General features: G+C 29.2%; 2 protein-coding genes across 2 annotated transcripts; one reads left to right on the top strand and one right to left on the bottom strand.

Annotated features, from left to right (window-relative positions):
* Positions 1–138: 138 nt before the first annotated feature.
* rudimentary (carbamoyl-phosphate synthetase 2, aspartate transcarbamylase, and dihydroorotase rudimentary) lies at positions 139–27,122 on the bottom strand. Its single transcript, XM_029313431.2, has 25 exons — positions 26,926–27,122; positions 25,134–25,272; positions 23,783–24,065; positions 23,181–23,506; positions 22,228–22,789; positions 21,825–22,058; positions 20,911–21,555; positions 20,037–20,589; positions 19,299–19,674; positions 18,762–19,188; positions 17,724–17,922; positions 17,000–17,151; positions 16,690–16,794; positions 9,703–9,951; positions 8,131–8,382; positions 5,982–6,308; positions 5,468–5,639; positions 4,880–4,995; positions 3,961–4,384; positions 3,187–3,527; positions 2,700–2,841; positions 2,394–2,464; positions 1,880–2,058; positions 1,062–1,266; positions 139–628 (listed from the first exon to the last, which is right to left on the bottom strand). Exons 1-25 carry the CDS (start codon positions 27,044–27,046, stop codon positions 431–433), a joined length of 6,798 nt encoding a protein of 2,265 aa, XP_029169264.2. The 5' UTR covers positions 27,047–27,122; the 3' UTR covers positions 139–430.
* Positions 11,118–17,997, top strand: LOC114939195 (uncharacterized). Its single transcript, XM_029313433.2, has 4 exons — positions 11,118–11,588; positions 12,855–13,153; positions 13,417–15,215; positions 15,539–17,997. The coding sequence occupies exons 1-4, from the start codon at positions 11,389–11,391 to the stop codon at positions 16,139–16,141; spliced, it is 2,901 nt and encodes a 966-aa protein (XP_029169266.1). The 5' UTR covers positions 11,118–11,388; the 3' UTR covers positions 16,142–17,997.

The following is a 27,122-nucleotide window of genomic DNA, read 5'->3' as shown; positions in this document are numbered from 1 at the left end:
TTATTTAATATTATATTATATATTTATTTTAATATCTACTTTATATATACATATGTATGTAAATTATTGTAATAATTATTGTAAATTACATTGTATATATAATGTATTAACTAATAAAAAAATAAAAAATAGAAAGCATTTCAAGAAAAAATTTATTGTTTCACAAAAAATGTATATAAAATTACAATTTACAGTAAGTGTAATATATAACATCAAAGTAATCGTTACTTTTGTTAATTCCTTACAAATATATTGTCGCTAAATCACTTGTTGCAATATTGGAATGTCGGAATTTAGCTTTTAGCTTTAACGAGTGCATCACAGTTTGATTAAAATCATTGACTTTGTAAATGTATTTCTTGATTATTAATCTTCAAGTTTCTTTTTCTTTTTAAGTTTCTTGATCCACAAGAGACAGATCACGGTTACATCAAGCGCGTCCTAGAACTATGGCCAACAATGCCATACGTACATAGACTCCATTTTCAGCTTGTCGAAAGTAAACAGCCCGTGGATCGGTGTCGAACTCCGTGCTTATTTCAAAGACACGCGGCAAAGGGTGCATCACTACCATTCTTCTCTTTGCGCGAGACATCAGTTGCGGGGTGACTATAAAGTGTCCGCACATCTGTTGCATGTAATAATTTTATCAAGATATAATATTATACAAAGCTAATTTGAAAGTGATAATAGTATAAAGTATAAGCTTTAACTTGAGGACAAATTATAATTGTGTTATCAAATAATACAATAGAAATTCGGCAAATTAAAATTATGTATATAATAGAAATTCAATAAATTAAAATTATATACATAATAAAAATTCGGGAATTAAAATTATGTATATAATAGAAATTCGATAAATTAAAATTATGTACATAATAGAAATTCGGTGAATTAAAATTATGGTCATAGCATCGCAATTAACTGTTATTGCAAAGATTAACAATTTGACAGTTATAAAAATAAACAATAGAAATGATATCAAAGAACCGCGCAAAGCGCGTACTCTTGTGTTGTCTAGTTTAATAAAAATTGAATAAAATATTTTAAAGACCCACCTTATGATATTCCTCTTGCGTGTCAAATCGCTCGTGTTGTATTCGTGTCATATAAAGAACATCGGTGTCGGGCAGAGCGTCCTCTAAGCTTGAAAACTTCTCTTGGGAAATTTGACGTTTGGCCACGTAATTAACGATATGATCTGGCATGTCCAGGCCAGGTGGATTCACATAGCGAAGCTCCACGTTATATAGCGTCAGTAACCTGATTCAACATTAACATTTAATAAATAATACATGGCAAAGAAATATATTTTTTTAGTTCAATTAATGATTGTGGGCGGGAGAAATAATTGGCGTACATAATTACTGAAACTACGTAATATTAGAATTTATATTCCAGAATCAATTAAACATTTTGTATAATCTCGTTAATTAGAATTATATGTATATATTATTCGATTTTTATGAAGGTATTGCATTTTTCTATAATTATTTGACAAAATTTATATTTGAATTCAAATTTTGTTATTATATAAAAATATGTTCAATGATCTCTACAAATTTTTATTATTTATTATAAATATTAATCATGTTTAAATTTAGAATCGTTATCATTTTATTTTTACATTTTTTTATAACACACAGTATTTAAATACAGTCTTAATTTTTATCAGAGATTCTCTAACGAAATTGAATTTTCCTTAGTAAAAATAATTAAAAATTTGTTATCCCACTTCATACATATTTTTATATATTATTGAATATTTTAATATACATTAATGATAAGAATATTTTACAAATCCATTCAGGATTAATGTAATTAAATGTTATTTCTTATAAGACTATATTTAAAAAATAAAATTTAATCGCACTACCTTGCAAGGGAATGTACGGTCCTGCCGTGTCTCAAATCTCCTACCATCGTAATTGTAAGGCCATTTACGGTTCCAAATTCATCCCTAATTGTAAAAATATCGAGCAATGCTTGTGTGGGATGTTCGCCAACTCCATTACCAGCGTTCAATAATGGTTTCTTACAATGCACCACTGCTCTCTGTAAATTATTATATTAATATCGAAAAAAATATTAAAATGCTCCAAAAATGCATATATATACCTATAAGTGTATATATGGAAATATTTCTTATACTAGTAAAACTTGTAACTCTCTTATACATATATAAGATAAATTTTAATAAATATAAAAAATCTATATAATAATTATTGTCTTACACTGTGTGTGCATTTAGCTATATTTAAAAAAAAATAAAATTAAACATTAGAGATTTTATAAATAAGATTATTGAAAGTATAATTCTTTGAATTATAATTATAATATATTATTTCACACGCAACACACCCTTATTTCTATATAATTCGAATACTTACAGCTACCGCCTCCGGTTTTGAGTGTCTGAGTACGACTACATCCGCATATCCCGCCATGACTGCTATAGAATCTATAAAAGCAATAATTCAATAAAACTCATTGAATATATAATAAAAAAAACCTAAATTATGTATTTTTTCATAGTTATTGTTTCTCTTACAATTAATTTGCAATTTATTTTATCTAATTAGTTTGCAGATTGTTATTACAGATTAAGAAAATTGTATTTGGAATATTCTTCACTCCAACATAGTCAACATTTTCAAGAGGATTGTATTTTTTTGTTGCGAAATCTATTTACAGACCTTCTAATGTTTCTCCTTTTTTTACCGATGATGTGGAATTATCCATGTATATCACGCGACCACCAAGACGCTCCATAGCGGCAGCAAAACTGCATGATGTTCTTGTGCTGACTTCGTAAAAGATAGAAGCCATAATTTTTCCCTATTTATAAATAACACTTATATATAATTTTCCTTTAAAGTAAGAAAACAGATAGATTATTTGTGTATATTACTTAAAATTAACAATATTATCATAAATTTAATAGATTCCATATACAATATATTTTCAGAATAATTTGCATCAAAAAAGTTTGCCATGTATTTTGGCAATATAAAATTGTAATATATATTTTAAAAATAGCAACGTGTGCATATGCAAAAAAATATGAAATTAATGTTATTAATGTATGTATGTATACTTAATATATATTGATATATTCTTACAATTTCTTATAACAATATATTCACAAGTTTTTATTATTTTTAATTATATATTTTTAATTACCTTTAAGATATGATCCAACGATCGCTCTTTTCTAATAGCATTTCGAAAAGTTTCCGCAAGAAGAAATATCTCTTTTAGTATTTCTTTATTAAATATATCTACAGTAAGTATATGATGTCCGATTAGATTACTGCTTGCATGAACGATTGGAACAGATGCGACAGTAGACGTAAGAAGATTCGGATTACTGTTGCTTTTATATCTGGTGACACTGCTAATTGGCAATGGTGAGATAGTCCTTTGATGAGACGGTAATACTTTAGAATGTTCTCTTGCATCACTATCTAGCACGAAATGTACATTCGACTTGTGTGATGCCAGTTGCAGGAGATGAGTAAAATCTAACAATATAGAAAATAAACTTATATAATTTTGCATTATTTATCTCTGTCTATTATAGAAAACTATAAATTGTCCTTACAGATAATAAGGCACACATGCAATGCAAAAAATAATAAAATTCGTGTTGCATTTGCTCTTTTACTTACTCGGTTTAAAAATGTAACAACATATCTTGACATTATTATTTATATACATATTTATATGTATATACAATTATATACATGTGTATTTATACACAATGAAGAAATTTATTCATATACAATTTATTCATATACAAAACGGAATAGGTATTTCATTGTAATTAGACTGTAGACAAGATAATAGAAATTTAAAAAATGTAATAATATTAAAATTCTTCCACAAAAGATTTTTTATTGACTAGCAAGTAGAGTAATTCTTATACATATATATGTATATATAATATTGTCTTACCAGTTCGTTCCTCTTCATACGAATCAGCGACACGATCAGCATGTATGTTAGATTTTTCATAATTTGGTGATAAAAGACTGTCCAATAGTGACAATGGTTTACAGATGGCATCTTGACTGGATATCATTGGTATATGATGCGTTGATGGAACTTTTGTCTTGTGTTGCATATCTCTAATGTTTTGACCGAATCCAGGATTTACCAAAACTTTGCCCTCGACATAAGCAACCTCGCCTCTTAAGACTACTCTGTGCACGGAACCGCGAACTTTTATACCAGCAAAAGGTGTCCATTTTGATTTGCTAAATGACATTGCTTCCGGAATGATCCATTCATCGTCTAAATCTACTTCGACATACGTGTTACGTTGATCCGGAATAGCAAAGATTCTTTTGGGATTTCGGTATAATCTGTCAATAATATCCTGCACAATAAATAAACACAATAGTTTAAAATAGTAATTTAATATTGTTTATGCTTTATATTTGATTATAATGATTATTTACATACTATTAAAAAACATGCAAGTATATTAATGTTAAAATACTGTAATCTGTAATATTTTCATTAAAAAGTTTCTTTCAGAATTTCATCAAAAGCAAAGTAAATTTTTGATAAAATACTTCAGACTTCGATTTATTACGCGCATATAATTAGAATATAAGTTATCTCCGTATAAAAAAATTATCATAAATATGTTCATTTTCATAAAATTTAGTTGAAGGTTTTTGCTTTAGTAAAACGCTTTACAACAAATTTCTTTAAATATCTTGACTTATTACGTCATGTTAAGTATGATTTATCTCTTCGAATCACAAAATGACGTATATAAAATAACAGCCGCGTTCATTATCGAGAACAAAATGCTTATCAGCATTCCTCACTCCTCACGTCAGCCAAACATAAGAAGTTACAATACCTCTATAGTCAACCTTCCTTCGTGCACACTATTAAGTAACAGCGGTAGCATAGTTTCCAACCCGGGAAATCCTGGCGGTGGATTTTCGGAAGTCTTTTCTTGCGCGGTGTGTGGAGCTTAAATACAAATAAGCGTTTCAAGACAAATATATAAATTATATATCTCATCATATCTTGCTAAAAATGATTTATTTTTTATTTAAATAAATTATACACACACATACATGCAGTGTGAATTATTTTGTGAATTATTAAAACATTTATTTTTATCAAAACCCATTGCTTATTATTTCTAACTAACTGTAATTATCCGATATAATATCAATGCTTCAAGACAAAAGAAATATTCTTGTATGCTTTAAAAGCAAAATAAAGTAGATGCTATATGAACATGAAACATTCATATTTTTTATCTTTGAATCATAAAATAATTTTGATTATTATCATTTATAAATAAAGGTATTAATGTATATATTTTACTTTTCTAGTATAGCGTAAATTTTAATTTAAAACTACAATTTGTATCACGTAATTATAATTATACAATTAAAAATTAGAGAAATGATAAAATGATAAAATCTTCACGTACCATGATCGGTTGCGAAACAATCAATAACATCTAAATTATCCCAAAGAGCTTGTTGGTCTTCTTTTGTTCCTAGAGTAGGTCTTACCTGACCTCTTTTGCTGCCTATCCGATCCAAGTCATCTTGACAAAGAAATAAATGATGCGGACATACCTCACATGTAACTGCCAATCCCTGAAAAAATCCAGTATATAAATGCAGTATATGTATAAATTAGATCTTTAACATAAAAAGAAATATCTCGTAATTTTAAATTACAAAAATTTTTTAAATGTTATATGTATATTTTTTCCATTTTTTAAATATAAAATTTATAATCACAAATCAATTAAAAATCATCAAAAATTAACTAAAAAAATCAACTTTTAATCTTATTACTCATTCTTATTACAATATATTATGACAATTATTACTATTTGTTATTAATATTTTTATATATAATATGTATAAGTATATATACTGATTTCTCATAATTTAGTTTGTTTTTCTTGTTAAACGCGTTGTTAATATACTCACATGTTCTTTGGCAGCACGTATAATTTGAATTTCCTCTTTGCGAGCCACATGACAGACATGAATCGGTCTGTTATGCAAACTCGCCAACAAAAGGACCGCAGCTGTGGTTTGTCCTTCTGCATGCACGCATAAAGGATATTTCTTAGGCCAGCTTTCAAAATGCTTAATCCAAACAGTAAGATCAGTAAGACGTAGTGTCGTAAACGTCTCATTCAGGTACATTTTCAGAGCAGCAGCATGCGGTGCTATTTCTCGTATAGCATTATAATTGTCCGACGAGGCGCCGATAAAGAGTGCATAATCACAACGTGAACCAGCCGCAGCTTGCTATTTCAATGTAATATAAATAATTTCATTATCTTATTACAAAAATTATTTTAAAAAATAAAAAAATATATATATATATGTATATATATTAATTTGAAATTTTGCAATTTTATTACAAATTGTAAAACTATATATTTGTAATTTTAGATAAGAAAGTAAAGTTTTTTCTCACAATCAGATAATCAAATATTGTACGAAATCAAATTAATTTTAAAATATTTATATAAGATATATTTTTGGGCGCGCATTTAGTATGTAAAGAAGCATAACTATATAAATAGTTTTTGACGTGTGTAAAGAACATTTTTTAAATATAAAAAAACTTAATATTTTTCAAATAACGATAAAAATATCATTTCTCAAGTTATTTTTATCATATGATATTATAATGTCAAAAACTCGTTTGCTTCAGCGACTAGTTTTTAAAAGATAAATGATACTTATGTTTCAAATTACATTGCAAAGCTAGAGAAAGAATATTTTGTTTGAATTACACTTTTAAAATATATGCTATGATAATGCATTTTTATATGTCCACTGTCGCCTCTCCCTATAGCCACTCATAACCACTCATTGTCAATATTTAATATCAATAAGTACTCAGAAAGTAAAACGCTTTGCTTAATGATCTATATAATTACATTAAATTATAATAAGACGAGAGAATAACAGAAATTTTAGATTTAAAAATTTTAGCATGTTTTCCTCATCGGCATTAGCAAATATATTAAAAAGTTCTGATATTTGTTAACTGTATTCAATATTACATATTTAATAAATACACGGAGAGAATTTTCTTTTAGAATTTACCCTGAAAATCGTGGGACAATATGATATTCGAAAAATTTTATAAGAATATCTCTAATTAATATTTAGTACAACAAAAAATATTAAAATGTACATAGTAAAATTAATCGAACATATTTTATATCTATTTGTAGTAGATATTAATATTTTTATTGTAGTAAATATTAACCAGAAAAACTTTCATAAAATTCTTTCAATACTATATTGTCTCATGATTACCATGATTTTCAGGGTAAATTCTAAGAGAAAATTCTCTGTGTAATAATTAATATAATTGCAAGAACATATATTTATATAGTTCAATGTTTCGAGTCAACTATGCTTTTCTTTAATAATTTTAAATAAACAAATTAGTATATATTATTATATGTATATGAATATAGTGATATTAATAAATAATTTGTCAAATGTATAAATATATTCAAATTGTAACGAGGAAAAATCAGTTTTAAACATTCAACATTTTGATATAAAAATGGCAATTGATAGATTAGTAGAGATTAAGATGCCGGATGTTCAAGATTAATTGAAAAATTTAACTGATCTGATTTATTTTTATATAACAATACAAAAACAAAATGTGCAAAGCATTAATTTTTAATATTTGTGAAAATTTTTTCACAAGCGCATAAAAGTTTTTTTACTATTTATTGTGTATTAACTTTTTGAAGTTAAAATTAAAAACTTAAAATATAAGAACTTGAAATTATATATTTAATTATTTTTAGTTGAATATTATAATATTTAAAAATTTTGCAAAAATTTATAATGCTTAAAATTTATATATTTAATTCTAATTATGAAAATTTCTTATTATGCATATATGTATATTGCGTCTTTTGATCAAGAACGCATATAATATTATTTGCAAATAAAATATATATAATTTCTTTTCTTATTTTTGACATAAAGGATGCGTTTGTATTTATTTTATCATGTATATATAAAAAAATTATAAATTAATTTCTCATATTATGTACAAATAAATTTTGCTGAAAAATGTATAAATTCTTACTTCTTTGGCAATGGCAAAAGTCTGATGATTCACCACCGCTGGATTGGTGTTCGGCATCGCGAAAATCATTGTAATGCCTCCGGCGAGCGCTGCCGCAGTACAAGAAGCAAAATCCTCTTTATGGGGCGCTCCAGGATCACGAGTATGTACATGCACGTCAATAAGGCCAGGTAGTCTAATCATTCTGCGCGACGACAGACAATCGGTGTATGTTTTCATCCTTGGTGCTTTTCCACCAACCATTCTCAACGCCTATACAGAGCACAAGAGAATACATAGAAAATTGTAATTTGCCACATATTTATGTAGGAATGAATTAACAAGGAGAAAACGAGAAGTATATTTATTAAAGAAAGCTAATGGCAACGAGCAGCTAATAATTGAGTAAATAAAAGGACGAATGAAAAAAACCACTTGATTGGAGAATTTGTCTGCCACGACGCATATTTTATTTATAATAATTATATAATTTATTTATAAGTAATGCAAAGTTGTGTACGCTTAGCAATCACCATATAAGTAATGTAGTTGAATGATTAGCAAAAGATATATATTATATGTACATATTATTTCTCCCGATAGAAAATTATTTACGAAAATGAGTTAAAAATTAATATTTTTTCATTATATATATAATTCCAACATATTATTATACGCATTATTATTTTTTAAAAACTTTAATACTGATTTTTGATACAAAATTTCTTGCCTTTTATATCTGTTAAAAAACTAATTAAATATATAATTAACATCATATATATACATATTTTGCAATGCGAACACGTCATATCGAGAAAACTTGTTATATTTTTAGCTGTTTAAATAAAAATGTTATTCCTCTATATGTTATGCACACATATAAAAAATTAAAGATATTTATATTTAACAAAATAATTATTTTTACTACTTTAGACATATAATTTTTAATAGAAATATATTTATTTAAATTAAATGTATGCTTATATCATACTTTTATTATAATATATGATTAGTATAATATGATTAGCTATTAGACATAAGTAACAATAAAAGATATTTTCACTATGCATATATTGTTATAAAAGAAAACTCTAATAGCTGTTTTTGGAACATTTATATATATATATAAGAATATCAAATAGAAATTTGAAATAAATTTTGATTTTTAGTCATAAAATATTTCTTTCTATAGTATAAATAAAATGATTTTATGAAATTATTTTGCTTTTCGTATAAAAACTGAGAGAAGTTCTATCAGTTCTGATAAATGAAATATTTGATTCCTCTGGATGTAAACTTTGCACCTAATTTATATACCTTATCTACAATGCGAACAAAATTATACAAGTACGAATGAGTAATACAATCTTATTTATCAAAAATGATCTTTGATCAATGACGCGAGGATGATATAGAATATAGTTTTAAATAAAAAGGTAATGGTTTTATCTATATAAGCTTATTGTAGTCGTAACGTTAGAGTTTAATCAAATTTTACTTCTTGAAATATATTTTTTTAGCTAAAATTGTATACATCTTTATTTAATATGTACAATATTTTATTTAATACTTTTGTAGATTTTATGTACTCACCTCGACTAGAAGTTTCGCACATTTAACATCCGTAATTAAAGGTATCGAATAATCGACTGCTAGCCTTCTCGTACGGTAACCATGTGTCATAAAATTGGAAACACGTCGAGCACCACCATTTCTCATCGGCAAATTAATTACAAGATCAAATTGCTTTCTTGACAAAAAATCAGCAAGATGTCGAAGATCACTCGGACTAGAATCTTCGTTCACGGCGATGTTTTCAAACGTCCATTGCACTGGTTCCACCTACATTACAGAAAGTTATTATATTATAGATATAACACAGCAAAGCTTAGATAATTGTTTATAATGATCGAATACTCAGAAAAATTATGATAAATGTATAAGGTAATTTTTAAAGCATACAATTTTTAATGTATACAATTATTCAAATACATTACAATTTTATGCTGTTAAATGCATAATAAATACGTTATAAATAGCATAATAAATGCATAATAAATAGCATACACACACACACACACACACACACACACATATATACATATGGATATACATATATATGGATAATTGAAATATAAAAATTGAAATGTAGATATTAAAGATATTTAGTTGTTAGATAAAAAATATAATTAAATATGATTAAAGGTATACATTGAAAAACAATATGTATTTGCAGTTGTGCATTACATTGTTCCATAATTAATCTGCAATTTTTGTCAAGTTATTTTCTAGTAGAGGAATTTAAGATTAGATAATAACTATATTTTTATATATTGTTATACATCACAAAAGACGAATTAAACTTATTATTTGTATGCATTACTATATCTCTACAAAATAATATAACAAAATTTGATTATGTTCCAAGAGGCAACGCAAATTTATGATAACTTGTAATTATTATCTTCAATATTATTGTAATATTATCATTATAAATCAAAAGATTAAATTATAATATCATGAAAATCAGTTAATTTTTATAGATAAATTGCCACAATCTATTGCTTGTATAAGACTGTATAAGATTGGTGCACTCTTTTTCATTTCTCTATTTCTCTCTCTCTTTTTGTAACAATATATTTTGTATTATACTTTTAATTGTATATATTTTCTTATCAGAATAAATTATTTGTAAAAAATTTATAATAAATAATTTTCTATTTATATAATATATTTTACATATTTTAGCAGATATTATTAACATAAAAAATGCGAAATTATTAATAAAAGTTATTTATAGCTAATATATTGCTCCTATAATTGTATGAACCAGTCTATGATGATAAGAAACTGTTCGACACTGGCAAGTCCGGTAAAATATCAAAGCTTTATCGTATCGACATTGACGCGATTTTTCATAAGTATTTTATGTCAAGCTTGTTTGTCGATATCTGATTGTATAAGCGGCCGATTAAAATGCCCTGCTCGATAACGAGATAGCTATTTATCGACATGGTCACCCCGCGAGAGGACTACTATCTTATTGATCATCGACACGTTCGTACGTGAGCATACATAATGCTGTTTCCTCGCTGACCTTGAAATTAAGATGAGAAAATTTTGGTGACGTATGTATATAGTGGTGAACCTAAGTGATCCATAATTGGTGATTGTGCGCGCATTTACTATAATTGTTGAAGACGCGCTTCTCACGTGGAGACATTCGCCACGTGGCCGTCTCTAGAGTGCATTTTTTTATATTATTAAGTGAAAGAGAAAATGGGAAACTGGTCTTCAACAATTAATGAAAGAAAAAAGAGGAAAAAACTTCAAAGCTCCAAACGTGACATACCTAGCAAACAAGACGAGTATAAAGATTCGGAAATTGAATTAATGAGGAATGCCATCAAAACACATCCTGATAGATTTATTTTAAACAATCTCATGATGTGCATTCAATTCTTTGAGAATTATGAAGAGTAAGTACTTAATATTTTTTACGATAATTCGTTGCAATTGTGGGATAATAATTCGCGACATTCGTAAATGCACAGAGAATTCATAATGGGATTGTTGTTAATATATCAACGAAGCAGCTGAGAGTAGTATATGTATACTTATAATAAATCTTATTGGTAGTAAGATTAAAAAAATTAATACATACATCTATACAAATTGTTATACTTATTAATAAATAAACTGCTTCAGAGTGAAACTCTTACAATTAATGCTAATTTGTATGTACTTCATATGTGTATCATTTGTATCATGTAGAATATTGTAGAGAAATTTTTTGAGAATGCGTGGAAATTCCTTTGTTAATATTATAGTATTGATTCAAGGAATAATGAGATATCATTCAATCTTGATTCTTTAATCTAATCTTCAAATTTTCACTACATATAAAAATATTTTTAGGCATGATATCAAAAGTCGCCAAAGAGAATATATTCAAATTTTTTATATTGTTCGTGATAATTTTAATTATGTAATTAATTGCCAATATATAATTAATTGAGATTTTATATAAACTCCTTTTAAAAATTGATGATTACGCGTGTTCCCATAAACAGTTATCTTTTAATTTATATATCGTATAAATTAAAAAGATTTTTTATAATTATTATCTACATTATGTCATTTATTAAAATATATTTATAAAATTTGATTTAAAATATATTTAATTTAAAAAATAGTAAAGCTCTCTTATGAAATACAAATTTAAATTTCTTGAGCCAGAAAGAGCCAGACGGATAATAGTGTGTCAATTTCAAACCGAATTAATTTTTCTTTTAAACTGAATCTTTGTGCATATATTTTCGAGGCATATCTTTTTGTGCAATATAAAATAACGAAATAAATCTCAATTCGAGATTTTTTCTATTTTTAATAAATCTTTTGGATTATCTTCCCTAAACAGTAATAGATTAAAAAATATCAGGGCAAAATCGAAAAATATTTTACTTAATAAATTGTTAGTCAATAAGCTTATCACACATGTTATAATGTTATACTATATCACTATGTTTATCTTTATTATTATCTCATTTCAATATATAAAAAAATTATTGGAAAACAAATTTCTTTTAATATTTTTACCTCTATTTTTATGTTAGTGTTTTACTAAATTATAACAAAATAAATGCTCATTTCACACAAATTTCAGGACAGATATAAACTTTTGAAATTATCTATATTATATAACAGATAGATTATGGCATAACTAACTATTAAATTTTTTGCAGTGACATACTTCAAATTAAGGAAACTCTGGCATCGTCTTACGAAGCTAAATTAAATAAGCAACTACCACCTCAAAAGCATGTTTTATTACCCGATATTCTTCAGGAATATATCGCACGCAATATCATCTTTACTTCGAAGAGGCAGACTGATGATCCTAGTATTGAACCGCTGCAACCCGTTCGTATTTATGTTGTGTACGACAATATTGAAATTACAGAGCAGCATTATCAACCAGAGTACAGTAGTCTGAACAATGGAATCACATATAATGTGATGGTGCAATCAAGCGAACATTCAGGTAGGTATAAACTTGTTTTAAATAATATAGTTTATATAGATTGTTTCTCAAATTTTATACATATTCATTTTTTTTTCTTTCGCGCAATAGATTCATGTCTTAATCTAAATTTGTTTTTAGCAAAAATATCTCGTTAATCTCTTAAATTATTATAGAATGATGATAACGTCATATGACATTGTTGCTAAGAAAAATTTTATTAATAATTTTAATAGCATTCTTTTGTCTATAAAAAATTTACAAGTATAATATTTTGTTGATAGGATACGTACGATTACGATGTCTCGATGAAATGCCGTATCCAAGAAATCTTAACGAAAGAGTTCCTTCATTAATAACAAACGATGATGAAATATATTATAGTGACAGCAGCATTTACCGTGGTAATTCAAACATGATGCGTCAAATAAAAACGAAAAATCTACAGACATCTGTGATCCGTAATATTGGGTCTTTGCCCAATCTACACTATGACGAGACGATATATGAAGATCAAGTATCCCTCTCGCATGTAAATATTTACAAAACTCGATCCAATTCCTACATTAAATCTGAATCTGATTTAGAGCACATATCTTCGATAGATAACCAAAGAATTGACGTTAAGAAAACGATATCGAGGAGCGAATTGAATCATGAGATCAGGAAAGAAAATTATCAACAGACAGCTCAACCTTCAAAATTAATGAATTCAAAAGTGGTCTGTAGGCCACCAAGCACTATATATTCTACAGAATCATCCGGCTACAGATCCGGAGTTTGGGATAGTGATAGCGATTATAACTATCGCGTTGCGACTTCTAGCGTACAGACCACTTGTAATACGAATCACGATGAGATGGATACGTCAACTAAGATATATTCAAACGCGATAATTCCGACGCAGTGCTTTAGGAAAGTCAAGATCACTAATGAAGGCAAGATTTACACAACACGAGAGGAAAGGAAATTACCACAAAACAGCAAACAGCTTCGTCTTATGATGATCGATAGGCAGTATGATTGCGAGGTCTTTTATATTAGCAGTGAAAGATTTATGAGACATTTTTGTAATTTCTTCGTAAATCAACTGGCGGAGCCGTTGGGTTTTAAGCTGAATGATCCAAAGCACATGAAAAATTCGGTTATCCATTGGGACAAAATAATGAAATCGTACAACCGTAAGCATTGTAAGGTCGAGTCATACGAGATCACGCCGACGATATGCCTGCAATGGCCGGAGTGTGCTCAGGAGTGGTTGAATCGACCGAGAAACACGTGGCCTAATCACAATGATGTCAACAAAGTGAAGGACTTTGGTTGTTATGTGGTACCCGAGAACTCTTTTTCAAAACAGAATCAAAATTTACAAAAGAGCATTTATCAGGAAATCGAATGGCAGCTGGCGTTTCCAGCCGCGGAACGTTATCTGGAAACCTGTATGACCCATTCGCAAGTACAAGTATACTTGATCGCACTAATGCTTCACAAGACATTTTTAAGGCCAGTCAAAGACACTATGCACGGCCTAACGACCTCTCATATCAGAAACATGCTGTTCTGGTTGATCGAAAAAGACGGTCCCTCGATGTGGCCTGATAATTGGACTGGTGAATGTCTAATTAAACTGCTTAGGCGTCTTTACTATTGCATTAACAAAAGCGAGCCGACTCTGCCTGACTATTTCATGCGTGACAAAAACATGTTGAGTAAAATATCGCGCGATGATCTGTACCATAGTCAGAAACAACTACAAAGAATAATTGGGAATCCTCTTATGTACGTGTTCCACGCAATGAAGAACATCAAGCATGACGAAAATTTTTTTCCGCGATTGAACTTTACGAAGCTATTCAAAATACTAACAGTAGAACCGTGGTTAGGTGTGGAATCTCTAATGAATCCGACCCTAGACATGCCGAGAATGGCAGAAGAATCCTACAGGGAAGAGATCTACAATAGATCTGATAGATTCTGGGATAACACTCGAATGAAGAATCACTCAAACTATAATACGCGAGTAATTACGAGCAAAACAGACATCACATCGCGCAAGGCCACGGACTCTATCATTGAGATCTCGGTGAGTTCCTCAAGTGATAAAATTATTGATTAATGTTCGTAATGAGCAATCTCCAGCGTGGCATATATTACTATCATAAACAATTGTCAGACAAAAAGTCGGTTCATAATGTTACACGATTTTTTACAAATTTTATCTTATCTCCCCAGCCAGAAATGATAGTTAAACTCGACGTCGAATCGAGACTGATTTGGTCGAATCGATATCAAGGTCGAGTCATACGACCGATCATTTCTGACTGAGTCCATTCTTTGTCGTGATTAGTAGATCAAGAATCACGGTTAACTCACATCTCTCATTCTTCTTCTTTTTTCTTTTTCTAGGAATGTGCCAGCTTGAAAGGTTTAAGACTGGTCGATTTGTTGAACTTTTTTATTGACCATTTTATAAAAATGGCCAAATACTGTCATAGATACAGGTCTTATCAACAGAAAAAGGTTTATCTCGATCAAGCGGATCGACTCACGATTATCCTATCAGATCTGACCAGATGCAAGGACAACGTTAAGACTTATCGCGACGACATCTCCGCTCTAAGAATGAAAGTGGCAACAAATTCAACGAGATTACCGAACAAACCGCCAGAGACACCCAAGAGGAATGAACCTATATTCATCGGAAGTATGAAAGATCGTTACACGCCACAATGTACTGAGGTTCCAATGCAATCAAAAGATGAGCAATCGCACTCTAATCATGAACATATGGATAAGATCACGGAAACAGTTATTCATGAAGTACAGTTTAAAGATGAAAAAAATGCAAATAAAGAAGCAGAAACTATCACAAATGCGACAACGAGCAATGAAGATTCTTGTATATCGACAAGTCTTGTATCAAAAAATCAAAGTCATGAGTTGGCCTTGGATATAAATCAAAAAGTAGTTTCTCTAGCGGATCCTCTAAGTGAAACGACATATATATGATCGATATATGTATTTATTAAGATTAGAATGTAAATAATCTATTGAAAAGTTAAATGCTAGTATTAAATGTTTAAGGCGGGTTTCCTCATCAAAAAAATAGTATTTATTATTATATTTCGAGAGACAGTAGTCGATAATCAATTTAGTATCCAAGGAAGACTGAGCGTGCTAAAATTCACGGACAATTTTCTAGCAATATCATTTCCGATATCTTTCACTATCTTTTATGATCTCATTATATTTTATCGCCTTATTAAATTTATTATCGCGGTTAAATATGATATCTCTTGAATAAAATATTTATGCTATAAAAACACAAGAAAAAAGTAAATCTAATATATCACATGTATTTTATCATTTAACTTTTAAATTATATAACATTATTTTAAAGAGACAATTAATCAATTATCTTCATTATTTTTAAACTATTTTTGTAAATATAAATGTAAATAATTTTTTTATGCATGTGATCGTACGCAAAATAATTAAATATTATATTGAAACAAAAAATAATATAATATAAATCAGTAAATACTTTCTTTACTTACTTCGACTCCATGTTCAGTGTAGTAATCGGCGGTACCCATGCTGGCATATAATTTGTATCCCATGTTTTTCAAATTTCTAATAGAACCAAGCAATTCCTTTTTGTGCTGAAATATGTACAAAACTATTTTATCTTCATCGAATATTTTTTCTTTATTAAGAAATCTATTGTTTTAAATAGATTTTAAAAAGTTTAAACGTGTAGTTGACTGCTTTATTGTATAGCAGTAACAGGAGATTTTAGATATTATAGCTAATACATATATATATATATATATAAATTATTTTCTGATATATGTACAATTTAATTACCTTAAAACTTCCTACAGAGAGCAAGATACCCCTTTGAGGAATGTGAAAACCGGTGCTTATCATGCCTTTTAAATAAGCTTCGTAGCGATTTTCACCAAAACAGGCTACTTCTCCAGTAGACACCATCTCGACCCCCAGCATCACATCAGCACCTTTAATTAAGTCGTATATAAACAATAATAGTATTTATTATAGTCATTATACATGTGTATGATTATTAAAAAACAAAGAAAAGACAGAAAATGTGCGCGTACATATGCATGTTGTACATAATACGACATAGAATCATGAAAAGGATTCAGTTATAATCTGTTTAACAAAATGTGATGACGTAAAATATTAGTGTAAATAAAATATTATTGAGTACACACTCAACATTACGACAAAATTACTTCTTACTTAATATCATTTCTTATACAAAATATAAACTAATTTTAATAATGTTAAATACACAATATTTTATTTAAGCATTCAATGTATAATAAATAATTCCAAAACCTTGAATTTATAAACTAATAAAAGTTCATTTAAAAGGGAAGTTAATTAAGCAAAAAAATGTAAATTTCTGACAAAATATGAAAAAATAATGATATATAAAAGCACAGAAGAAACGTATAAAAATAATATAATATTAAATGTATTGACATGCATTTAAAACTACTATTTATAAGTTTGAAGAAATTTTTCTGTAAAAATTGCAAATATAAACAACCGAAATTCTTACCAGCAAGCCGAGAGAAAGAGAATTGTGGTACTTTTACTCCAACTTTTCCGCAGCCAGCTAAGACGTCCACAGGCTCAATTGTTTCGCCGACGATTAAACGAGTTGCCGTCGCGACAAAGTCATGATCTAAAGTTTTCGAGACGAAAGGAAAAGATCTGGATACTCTTACGTTACACTCAATCACTTTTAGCTCATTATCCTGTATAAAGGTATTTATAATTTATTAGTTTTTGTCAAAAAATTTAAAAAATATAATAAAATCTAAAAACCTCTTTTCTCTTTTCTTCTCTTTTTTCCCTCTTTTCTTTTTCTTCATACTTAATAATTTTGGTGTTCATACAATAAAATGAAATTATTATGTAATTTAAATAGCAAAAAAAAGAAAATATAAAATAGATAATATAAGACTATTATTTAAAAGATATATATGATAACTGATATCATAATAAAATCATTTTTTTAACTGATTTGATCTATATATATAGATCAAATTAGTTAAAAAAGAAAACAATTTTATTAATGATTTTATTATAGCACAATGTATGCAAATCGTCTCTAGTAATTTTATTATCAAATCTATATATACAGGGTGTCCCATAATTCGCGAACCACCGCGAATGGGCAGATAGAGCGTGTTAAACTAAATAGAAAACTCCTGTATCATTTTGCGATATTCACAATAATTATTGAGTTATTTATTAAAATATCTAAACGAATAAGCAGGTAGAAAGTATTATTTGATCGAGAGGCGGCGTCATGCAGCGAGCGGCGACCAATGTAGTGGCGCCGAAAAGTAAGATGATACTTTTGATACTAAGCGGTACATGCACACCGAGTCCGGCCTACCGCTTTCTACCCGCTCATTCGTTTAGATATTTTAAATAATAACTCAATAATTATTGCGAATATCGCAAAATGATACAGGACTTTTCTATTCAGTTTAACACGCTCTATCTGCCCATTCGCGGTGGTTCGCGAATTATGGGACACCCTGTATATATAAATCTTCAAACACAAAAATCTAGCAATTTTTTCTACCTTCGCAATTAATTGCATATTGAAAGGACCTGTGACTCCCAGAGATGCTGCTACTGCTTTTGAGATACTTTTTATCTTCATCAAAGTTTCCTCATTGATATCCTGTGGTGGCGTTACTAATGTAGCATCTCCTGAATGAACACCAGCATTTTCGACATGTTCAGATACTGCCATGCATAGTATAATTCCTTCATAAGCAACGGCATCGACATCGATTTCTTTCGCTTCAAGAAGAAATTTTGATATCACCACAGGATGCTCTTTACTAACTTCGCTCGCGCTCTTCAAATAAGACTCAAGATCCTGATTTGAGTGGGCAACGTTCATTGCGGCTCCACTTAGCACATACGAAGGCCGAACAAGACATGGATAGCCAACTTCTTCGCAAAATTCAATGGCGGATTTTAAATTTGTCAGTTCTTTCCATCTAAAACGAGAAATAGAGCGGAAAGGAGATTGCGCGATAAATATACACTTTTATACACTTTTATACACACATATACGTATGATATATGTATATATGAAAATCATGCATACCTTGGTTGCGATATACCAATGCTGTCAAGCATGCGAGAGAATTTAAAACGGTTTTCGGCGCCATCAACGGACTCTGGTGATGTTCCGAGGATTCGGGCCTGCTGTCTGTGCAAATCCATGGCAATATTGTTTGGTAATTGCCCACCCATTGACAATATTATACCTTCAGGGCACTCACAATCATATATATCCATTACTACTTCAAAAGAGATTTCCTCAAAGTACAATCTATCGCTCATGTCATAATCTGTACTGACTGTCTCTGGATTATAATTAACCATTATTGTTTTACGTTCAAGATTTCGCAATTCGCGCAGGCAACTCACGGCACACCAATCGAATTCTACTGAACTGCCGATTCTGTAAACCCCGGAACCTAAAAAAAATATTAAATTTTTTTATCCTTTATATAACAATATATATATATATATATATATATATATATATATATATATATAACTTTAATATGAAATTCATCTTTTAATTATATTTATATCGGTAATCATAATCGCGCATTTTTCTCTTTTACATATATGTATATGTATAAATAATTATAAGGAATTATTAAAAACCGTTATAGAAGTATAAGAGTCGTTTCAAATTTAGTTGAATATGTATTAAATTAGCAAAATTGTATTTTTTTATTAAAACACAATTTTGTTTGTTACGATTATAATTACAAAACAATTATGTCCATATAACATATATATATGTATACATATATACGGAAATATATACCTATCACCATTGTGTATCCGCCAGGAAATTCTATATCATGACTAATGCCATTGTACGTTAGATAAAGATAATTTGTAGTGGCTGGCCATTCAGCAGCGACTGTATCAATTTGTTTGACCATTGGTCGAATATTATTCTCCTGTCTTTGTATTCTGACAGCTAATTCGGAAATCTTCACGAGAGCGGCAATCTGCTTATCCGAAAAACCGTTCTGCTTTGCGCCCAGCAGCAAGTTCTGCGAAAGTTTTGTATGATCGATGTTTTCCAGGAGCACATAATAATCGATAATGTTCTTCATCTTTTCAAGAAACCAGCGATCAATTTTGGTGAGTTCGTATAATCGATCGATTGTGTAACCGGCCTTGATCGAAGCAGCGAGAACAAACATTCTTTTGTCAGTCGGTTTTTCCAATTCTTCATCGTTGATTGCTTTCACATAAGGATCGAAGCCATTCACATTTTCATTAACCATTCTCAATGCCTTCTGAAAAGCTTCCTCGAATTTACGTCCGATCGCCATTACTTCACCTACACTCTTCATAGAACTGCCGATCTGAAAAGTATTTGATATTAAAGATATATAAAGAAGCAATCGATTAAAATCAAACTATATACAAATAATTATATATTTACATTGTAAAATAAAAGTTTTATATTTTTTCTTTAATTAATTAGCTCTTTATATACTTTATTGTGACTTTTAAAATATCATATTATATGTACATGTAGATTAAGGAAATATATTTTCTTTCTTTCATTTTCAAATATTAGATAATACGAATGATAATATAACATTGTATAAAGTATTACAAAAATTATCTAACGTTTAATGTTTATTAAAAAAATTCAAAATTAAAGAATTCTTATCCATTACCTTTGTGCTGACACGATGAAATTTGCTAAGGTCCCATCTAGGTATTTTAACTACACAATAATCAAGACTCGGCTCAAAACAAGCTGTTGTTTCGCCAGTGACAGAATTACGAATATCCGACAAGCGTATTCCAAGAGCTAATTTGGCAGCGACATAAGCCAGAGGATAGCCGGTAGCTTTGCTAGCTAAAGCCGAGCTTCTAGACAGTCTAGCGTTCACTTCGATAATGTAATATTCTTCTGAGAAAGGATTGAGCGCGTATTGAATATTACATTCTCCGACAATGCCGAAATGCTTAATGACCTTAATAGCGGTTGTTCGTAGCATATTATATTCTTTATTAGACAATGTCTGACTTGGCGCGACAACGATCGATTCACCAGTATGAATGCCGAGAGGATCGACATTTTCCATGTTGCATACTGTAATACAATTGTCATATGCGTCGCGGACAACCTCATACTCTACCTCCTTCCAGCCTTGCAATGATTTGTCAATTACTAGTTGGCTGGAGTGAGCTAAAGCTTGTTGCGCTAAGTTTCTCAATTCTTCCTTCGTATTAGCAAAACCTGATCCAAGACCACCGAGCGAGAACGCAGCACGTGCCATTACTGGATAACCCAGTTTTTCAGCGGCTTCTATGGCCTGTTTAAAAATAAATGATATATTAAAAATAAACATGTTAATTTAACATTTAGATGTTACATTTTATTTTTACAAAATTACGAAAATTACTGAAAAATCACAGATTCTTAATCGATTCAAATATCGCAAATTCTTCAGTAATTAAAAATTTTATTGAATTTTATTATTAACGATATTTCTATACAAAATTAATGTAAGATAGAATTGTGATTTTACAAAACTATGAAAAACATTCTGAGCTGTAAGAAAATGTCTTGTTATTGATATACCTCTTGAACGGAATACACTGCAGCACTTGGTGCGACTCTTTCATTTATCTCGCTAACACGATCTGCAAATATTTTTCTGTCTTCAGTTTGTATGATAGATTCAATCGGCGTTCCTAGAATTTTAACACTGTATTTCGCAAACACGCCGTTTCTCTCAAGTTCTACGCCACAGTTAAGGGCAGTTTGTCCACCGAATGTTAATAGTACGCCCTCCGGTCTCTCCGATCGTATTACCTAAAACAGATTATTAACAAAACGTTCTTTTTTCTCTGATAAGAAGATTTTTAATATGGAATATCCACAGTAAAAATAAAAGCAAATGGTTTTTTTATATACATATAAAAAAAGTAATTATAAATTATTAATTAAAAAGTTCAACCTTTAAATGTATAATTTGGCTTACCTGCTCAACATATTCTGGTGTAATTGGCAAGAAATATACTTTATCGGCCATGCCTTTTGATGTTTGTACCGTGGCGATATTAGGATTTATCAAAAGAGTCTGTATCGATTCTTCCTTTAACGCTTTTATTGCCTGAGAGCCCGAATAATCGAATTCTCCAGCTTGACCGATGCTGAGTCCTCCGGAGCCCAAGATTAGCACTTTCTTAGGCCGTTCGAGTGTAATTAAAGCCGAAGAATCATAGATTAACTTTTGAGTGAGCCTATCTTTTACAGAGATCCGAGGCCGATTCTCATCTTTCACGCTCTCCAAAAATACATCAAAGAGACATTCGAGATCTTCAGGTCCTGCTGTGTGCTCTGGATGAAATTGAACGGAGAAATATGGTAGATTTGAATGAACTATACCCTCATTACTGTTGTCATTCGTGTTGGTAAAGAGTACTTCCCAATCAGCAGGTAATTGAGCCGCATCAACGCAAAATCCGTGATTCTGCGAAGTCATGTAACAACGTCCGGTACCGTGATGTGTCGCCGGTTGATTGTGACCTCGATTGCCATAGCTAAAAGTGAATAACATCATCTGTACAATGATAATTAATTTATCATACTTATTGCATTGTATGACAGAAAAATACTCGTACTGCGTATTCGTATTCTGACGAGAAAATATGTATGTATATAATAACATTTCGAACAATAAAAAGGAAATATCGAGGTCAGAATGTTTGGAGCAAAAAGTGTAATCTATTATATTAATAATTTCAAGAATCTGTCTTTTAAGCAGTATTTGCTAATCTATCCAGCCAAAAATGAATGATCAAATTGATGTTGAATCGATTCGACACCGATTTATTTAATCGACGTTGATTCAACGATTAATCGATGTCGATTTGATATCATTTTTGGCTAGGTAATGAAAATAGTATTGGCATAATTCATGTCGTCACGTACTCCATTTTATATGTGACGCAACCAGCGGCAATGGATAGTAATTGATGTCCAAGACATATGCCAAAAATAGGTGTTTCCTTTTTTTTAGTGAGAACCATTCGGATATTTTGTATGGTTTCTTGGCACATGCTGGGATCACCCGGCCCATTACTGAGGAATAGACCGTCGTATTCGATAGCTCCCAAATTATAGTTCCATGGTACAACATCCACACGGGCACCACGTCTTAACAGACATCTCAGTTGATTGTATTTTAATCCACAATCAACTACACATATTCGAGGATATCCATTCGGATTATATGTTGAATATATGTTTGAAACAGGCTGAAAATTATTGTATTGTATAAAATTTGTGTGTAAAAATAGTATTGTCGGTATAATGTCATCAAAAATACTAATTAAACTGTATTAATATCTTTGTAGATTTATTTTATGTGAAAAAAATTAACGTTTTTGGAAAATAATTTAACGAAATAATTGATTTAATTATTGTACTTGTCATAGACACAACCGCGCCAAAAATTGAAAATTGAAAATTATTATTCGATGAAATAATCAAGTATTTTGAAATTTACTTTATACAAAGAAATGTTATATTACCAAAGAAACTTCGGCAACAAGATTCCTTTTGTTGGGATCTTTTATCGGAGGTATTATTGGCAGAGTGTTTGAGGATGGTTGACCGAAAATGATCCTCCCCAATATAGTACCTTTTTCGCGAATAACTTTTGTCAATGCTCGAGTATCGATATCACATATTCCAGGTACATTTTGTTCTTTCATCCATTCGGACAGCGTCTTGGTTTGACGCCAATGACTGGGTTTTTCGCAAATTTCTCCAACTATTAGTCCAGCGGCCCAAATACGATTAGACTCGAACCAACTGTCAAAATTAATATAATATATAAATAAAATATATTTTATTTTTAAAAAGTAATATTTTTTAAATTATATTTTCTTATTATTTCTCTATCAACATAAACTCAATGATTAAAATATTTTTAAAATATGCTTTATATATTATAATATCTGCTATAAATACTATTTGATGTTATGTTATTTTATGTATATAAATATGCGTATATATACATACATATATATATATATATATATATATATATCATATAAAGAAAAAAATGAAATGATTAAAACTGTAGATTTATCAAGAGATGCGCAATAGCGTCGCAGTAAGTATATCTTCTGTTCGTCTTTAATCTCTAATCTTTCTCTACATATGAACCTTGCAGAGCCATATATTTTCCCAGCGATGCACGATCTATTGAACACCATATGGAAACTGATACACTGCTCTTGAAAAAAATTCTCTATCTCATCCATCATCTCCTTGTCACTATAAAACGATAATGAGTTTATTGTCGAGCACCAAGGCTTCCTTGAATGATTGTTGGCTCTCCATTAGAGATAATCTGTCATTTCTGTAGTGACGAGGAAGTAATTACGAAGATGGAAAACTTTTTTCAAAAACAATATATCGGTTTCTGCAATAGAAAACAAGTGTGACTCTGCAGGATTCATATATAGAGAGAAACCAATAAAATGTATCCAGTTTTAATCATTTCATCCTATTAATTTATTTAATTTTAATTCTTTTTAATGATTTCTACGTGCATCTAAAAAAAGATTTATCGCTATTGTTCAAGTTACGCATTGTATCAATACGCTAATTATCACACAGCCTTATCTATTCTTGCAAACGTGCTAAACATAGTATGCTATTATCATATTTCATTTCTTTATTGTATAAAACTTTAAACATAATAAAGATATATTAATATTGTCATTTTACATATCTAGTATAAGAAAAAGGCTTATACTGTAAACGTCAATTTTAATTCAATCGATTGACATGCAAGATATGACGATTAACATTATATACTTTATATTAAGCTTATTAATGGTAGTTAAATTAAATTTTATTCCAATCACTTACTATGGTATGCCATTCTCGTCTTTTTCGTCACCAAACACACCATAATTTCCGATGAGGGGATATGTTAACACCAAAATTTGAGCATGATAAGAAGGGTCCGTAAGTGATTCTGAATAACCAACCATACCAGTCTGGAAAACTGTAAAAAATAATAATTGCATTTTTATATTTACAAATATATAATATGTATACCTAAACATATGTTTTATTATTTCACTTGCATATATAATATTTATGTTTAAACGCAAATCTCATTCATCTAAAAAAATACATGTTTCAAATGTCACAACTAAAATATTTTATAAATTTATATTGATTCCTGTGTTTTATTTTATATTATTAATTCTATTGGATTAATACTATTGGAAAAAGTGGAAATTTAATGTTGTAAAACGCATATCTTATTTTGCTAGTATTTTATCATAATTATATTTTCGTAAGAAAGTGTACTCGCGCATGTCTCGAGGACTTTGATTTTGATTATAGTATTATTGATATTTGCATTTATTAACGACGATTATCACAGTATGCCTGTCTGTTATCTCATCAGGAATTCTGCTAAGTATTCTTTTCAAGAAAGTAGATTTACGATTCAGTTTTTGAAACGCATCTTTTGAACGCGCTGAACGGTCCACAACTTATGAGCAAAACATCAAATTAAAAGTTGATAAAAAGTTAATGAAAAGTAAATACATGAAATTGCCAAGTTTAATTACTATCTATATGTATATTTAAAATCTATATTATTACTTTTAATTTTACTTAAATATTAAGAAAATTGTTTTTAAGAATAATAATAGAAAAAATTGATATTGATAATCACACATCATAAGAATGTTGTTACACCTCAAAATAACGAAAAAAATTATATTTTAAATTATTATTAATCTTTTGACAAAAGATTAAAATGTAGTTGTAATGTGTCTAACAAAAATTTGATAAACATAAAAACTGTTTGTGAATCAAAATTGTTGATATGCACAATAATTATTTAAATGTATTTGAATTAATTGAATTTTGCTTAAACTTTTTTGAAAAAAATTAAGAATAATGATAACATTAAATCATCTATAATATATAATAAACTCTAAAAAATAACTGCAAAGCGAAATTGAAATATTGATATAGTTTTCATTCTGATTTATTCTAATATATATATATATATATATTTATTCTGATTTGTATATATTCATTACTAGAAGAATATTATTGATTTGATTTACTTTTAAAAATAATCCATATCTAAGTAAATTAATATATTGTTCAGTCACACATATATCTACAAAGATTTATGATAATTTGACAAATTATTTATTATTAAATAACAATCTTCTATTACATAAATTACAGTATTTAATTTTTATTTAATCAGTTATTTAGTAAAGTTCAACTGCTACATCTAAACTACATATAATTTCTTAAATAAAATTTGTATATATTTAATATTAAGCAATAACATTGCCCGCAAACATATATTTATAATAAAACCCAAGTAGCAAGTTGACATCATTAAACGTCAAAATGACGAAATGGCTACCTATTAGAAATATGTGAAAACTTTCTCAATTATGAGAATCGTACAATGGAAAAATAATGTACTGATATTTTCACAATATGAATATCATTAAATCTTTCTCGCCTCAATAAGAATTTGTCTCATAAGAATCATACATAATACTTTCTAATCTATATATGTATAGGAAGTTGACTCTTGCAAAGCATGGCAGCGTGCACGTGTGCGCGTACAACTCCAACCTGTTAAAAGGAGCACATGTTCGATATATAAACTCACCAATTTCACCATCAACGGATACATCGGCACCAAAGCGGTTCCCCAAAAAAATATTACCGTCTTCTAAAAGAAGATAACTATCGGTCGCTCCATTGAGCCCAATAGATGCGTAACTAGGCATTTTTAATTTTTTTCGCGTATTTCCTACACACGTGGTTCCAACACACTGCGTGCGTCGCAAGCCGGGAGCACGCTTT

The sequence above is a fragment of the Nylanderia fulva genome, unplaced genomic scaffold, assembly GCF_048542155.1.
Source record: "Nylanderia fulva isolate GAGA-0341 unplaced genomic scaffold, ASM4854215v1 Scaffold28, whole genome shotgun sequence".
NCBI classification, from domain to species: domain Eukaryota; kingdom Metazoa; phylum Arthropoda; class Insecta; order Hymenoptera; family Formicidae; genus Nylanderia; species Nylanderia fulva.
This window is presented reverse-complemented; position numbering and strand designations above follow the sequence as displayed.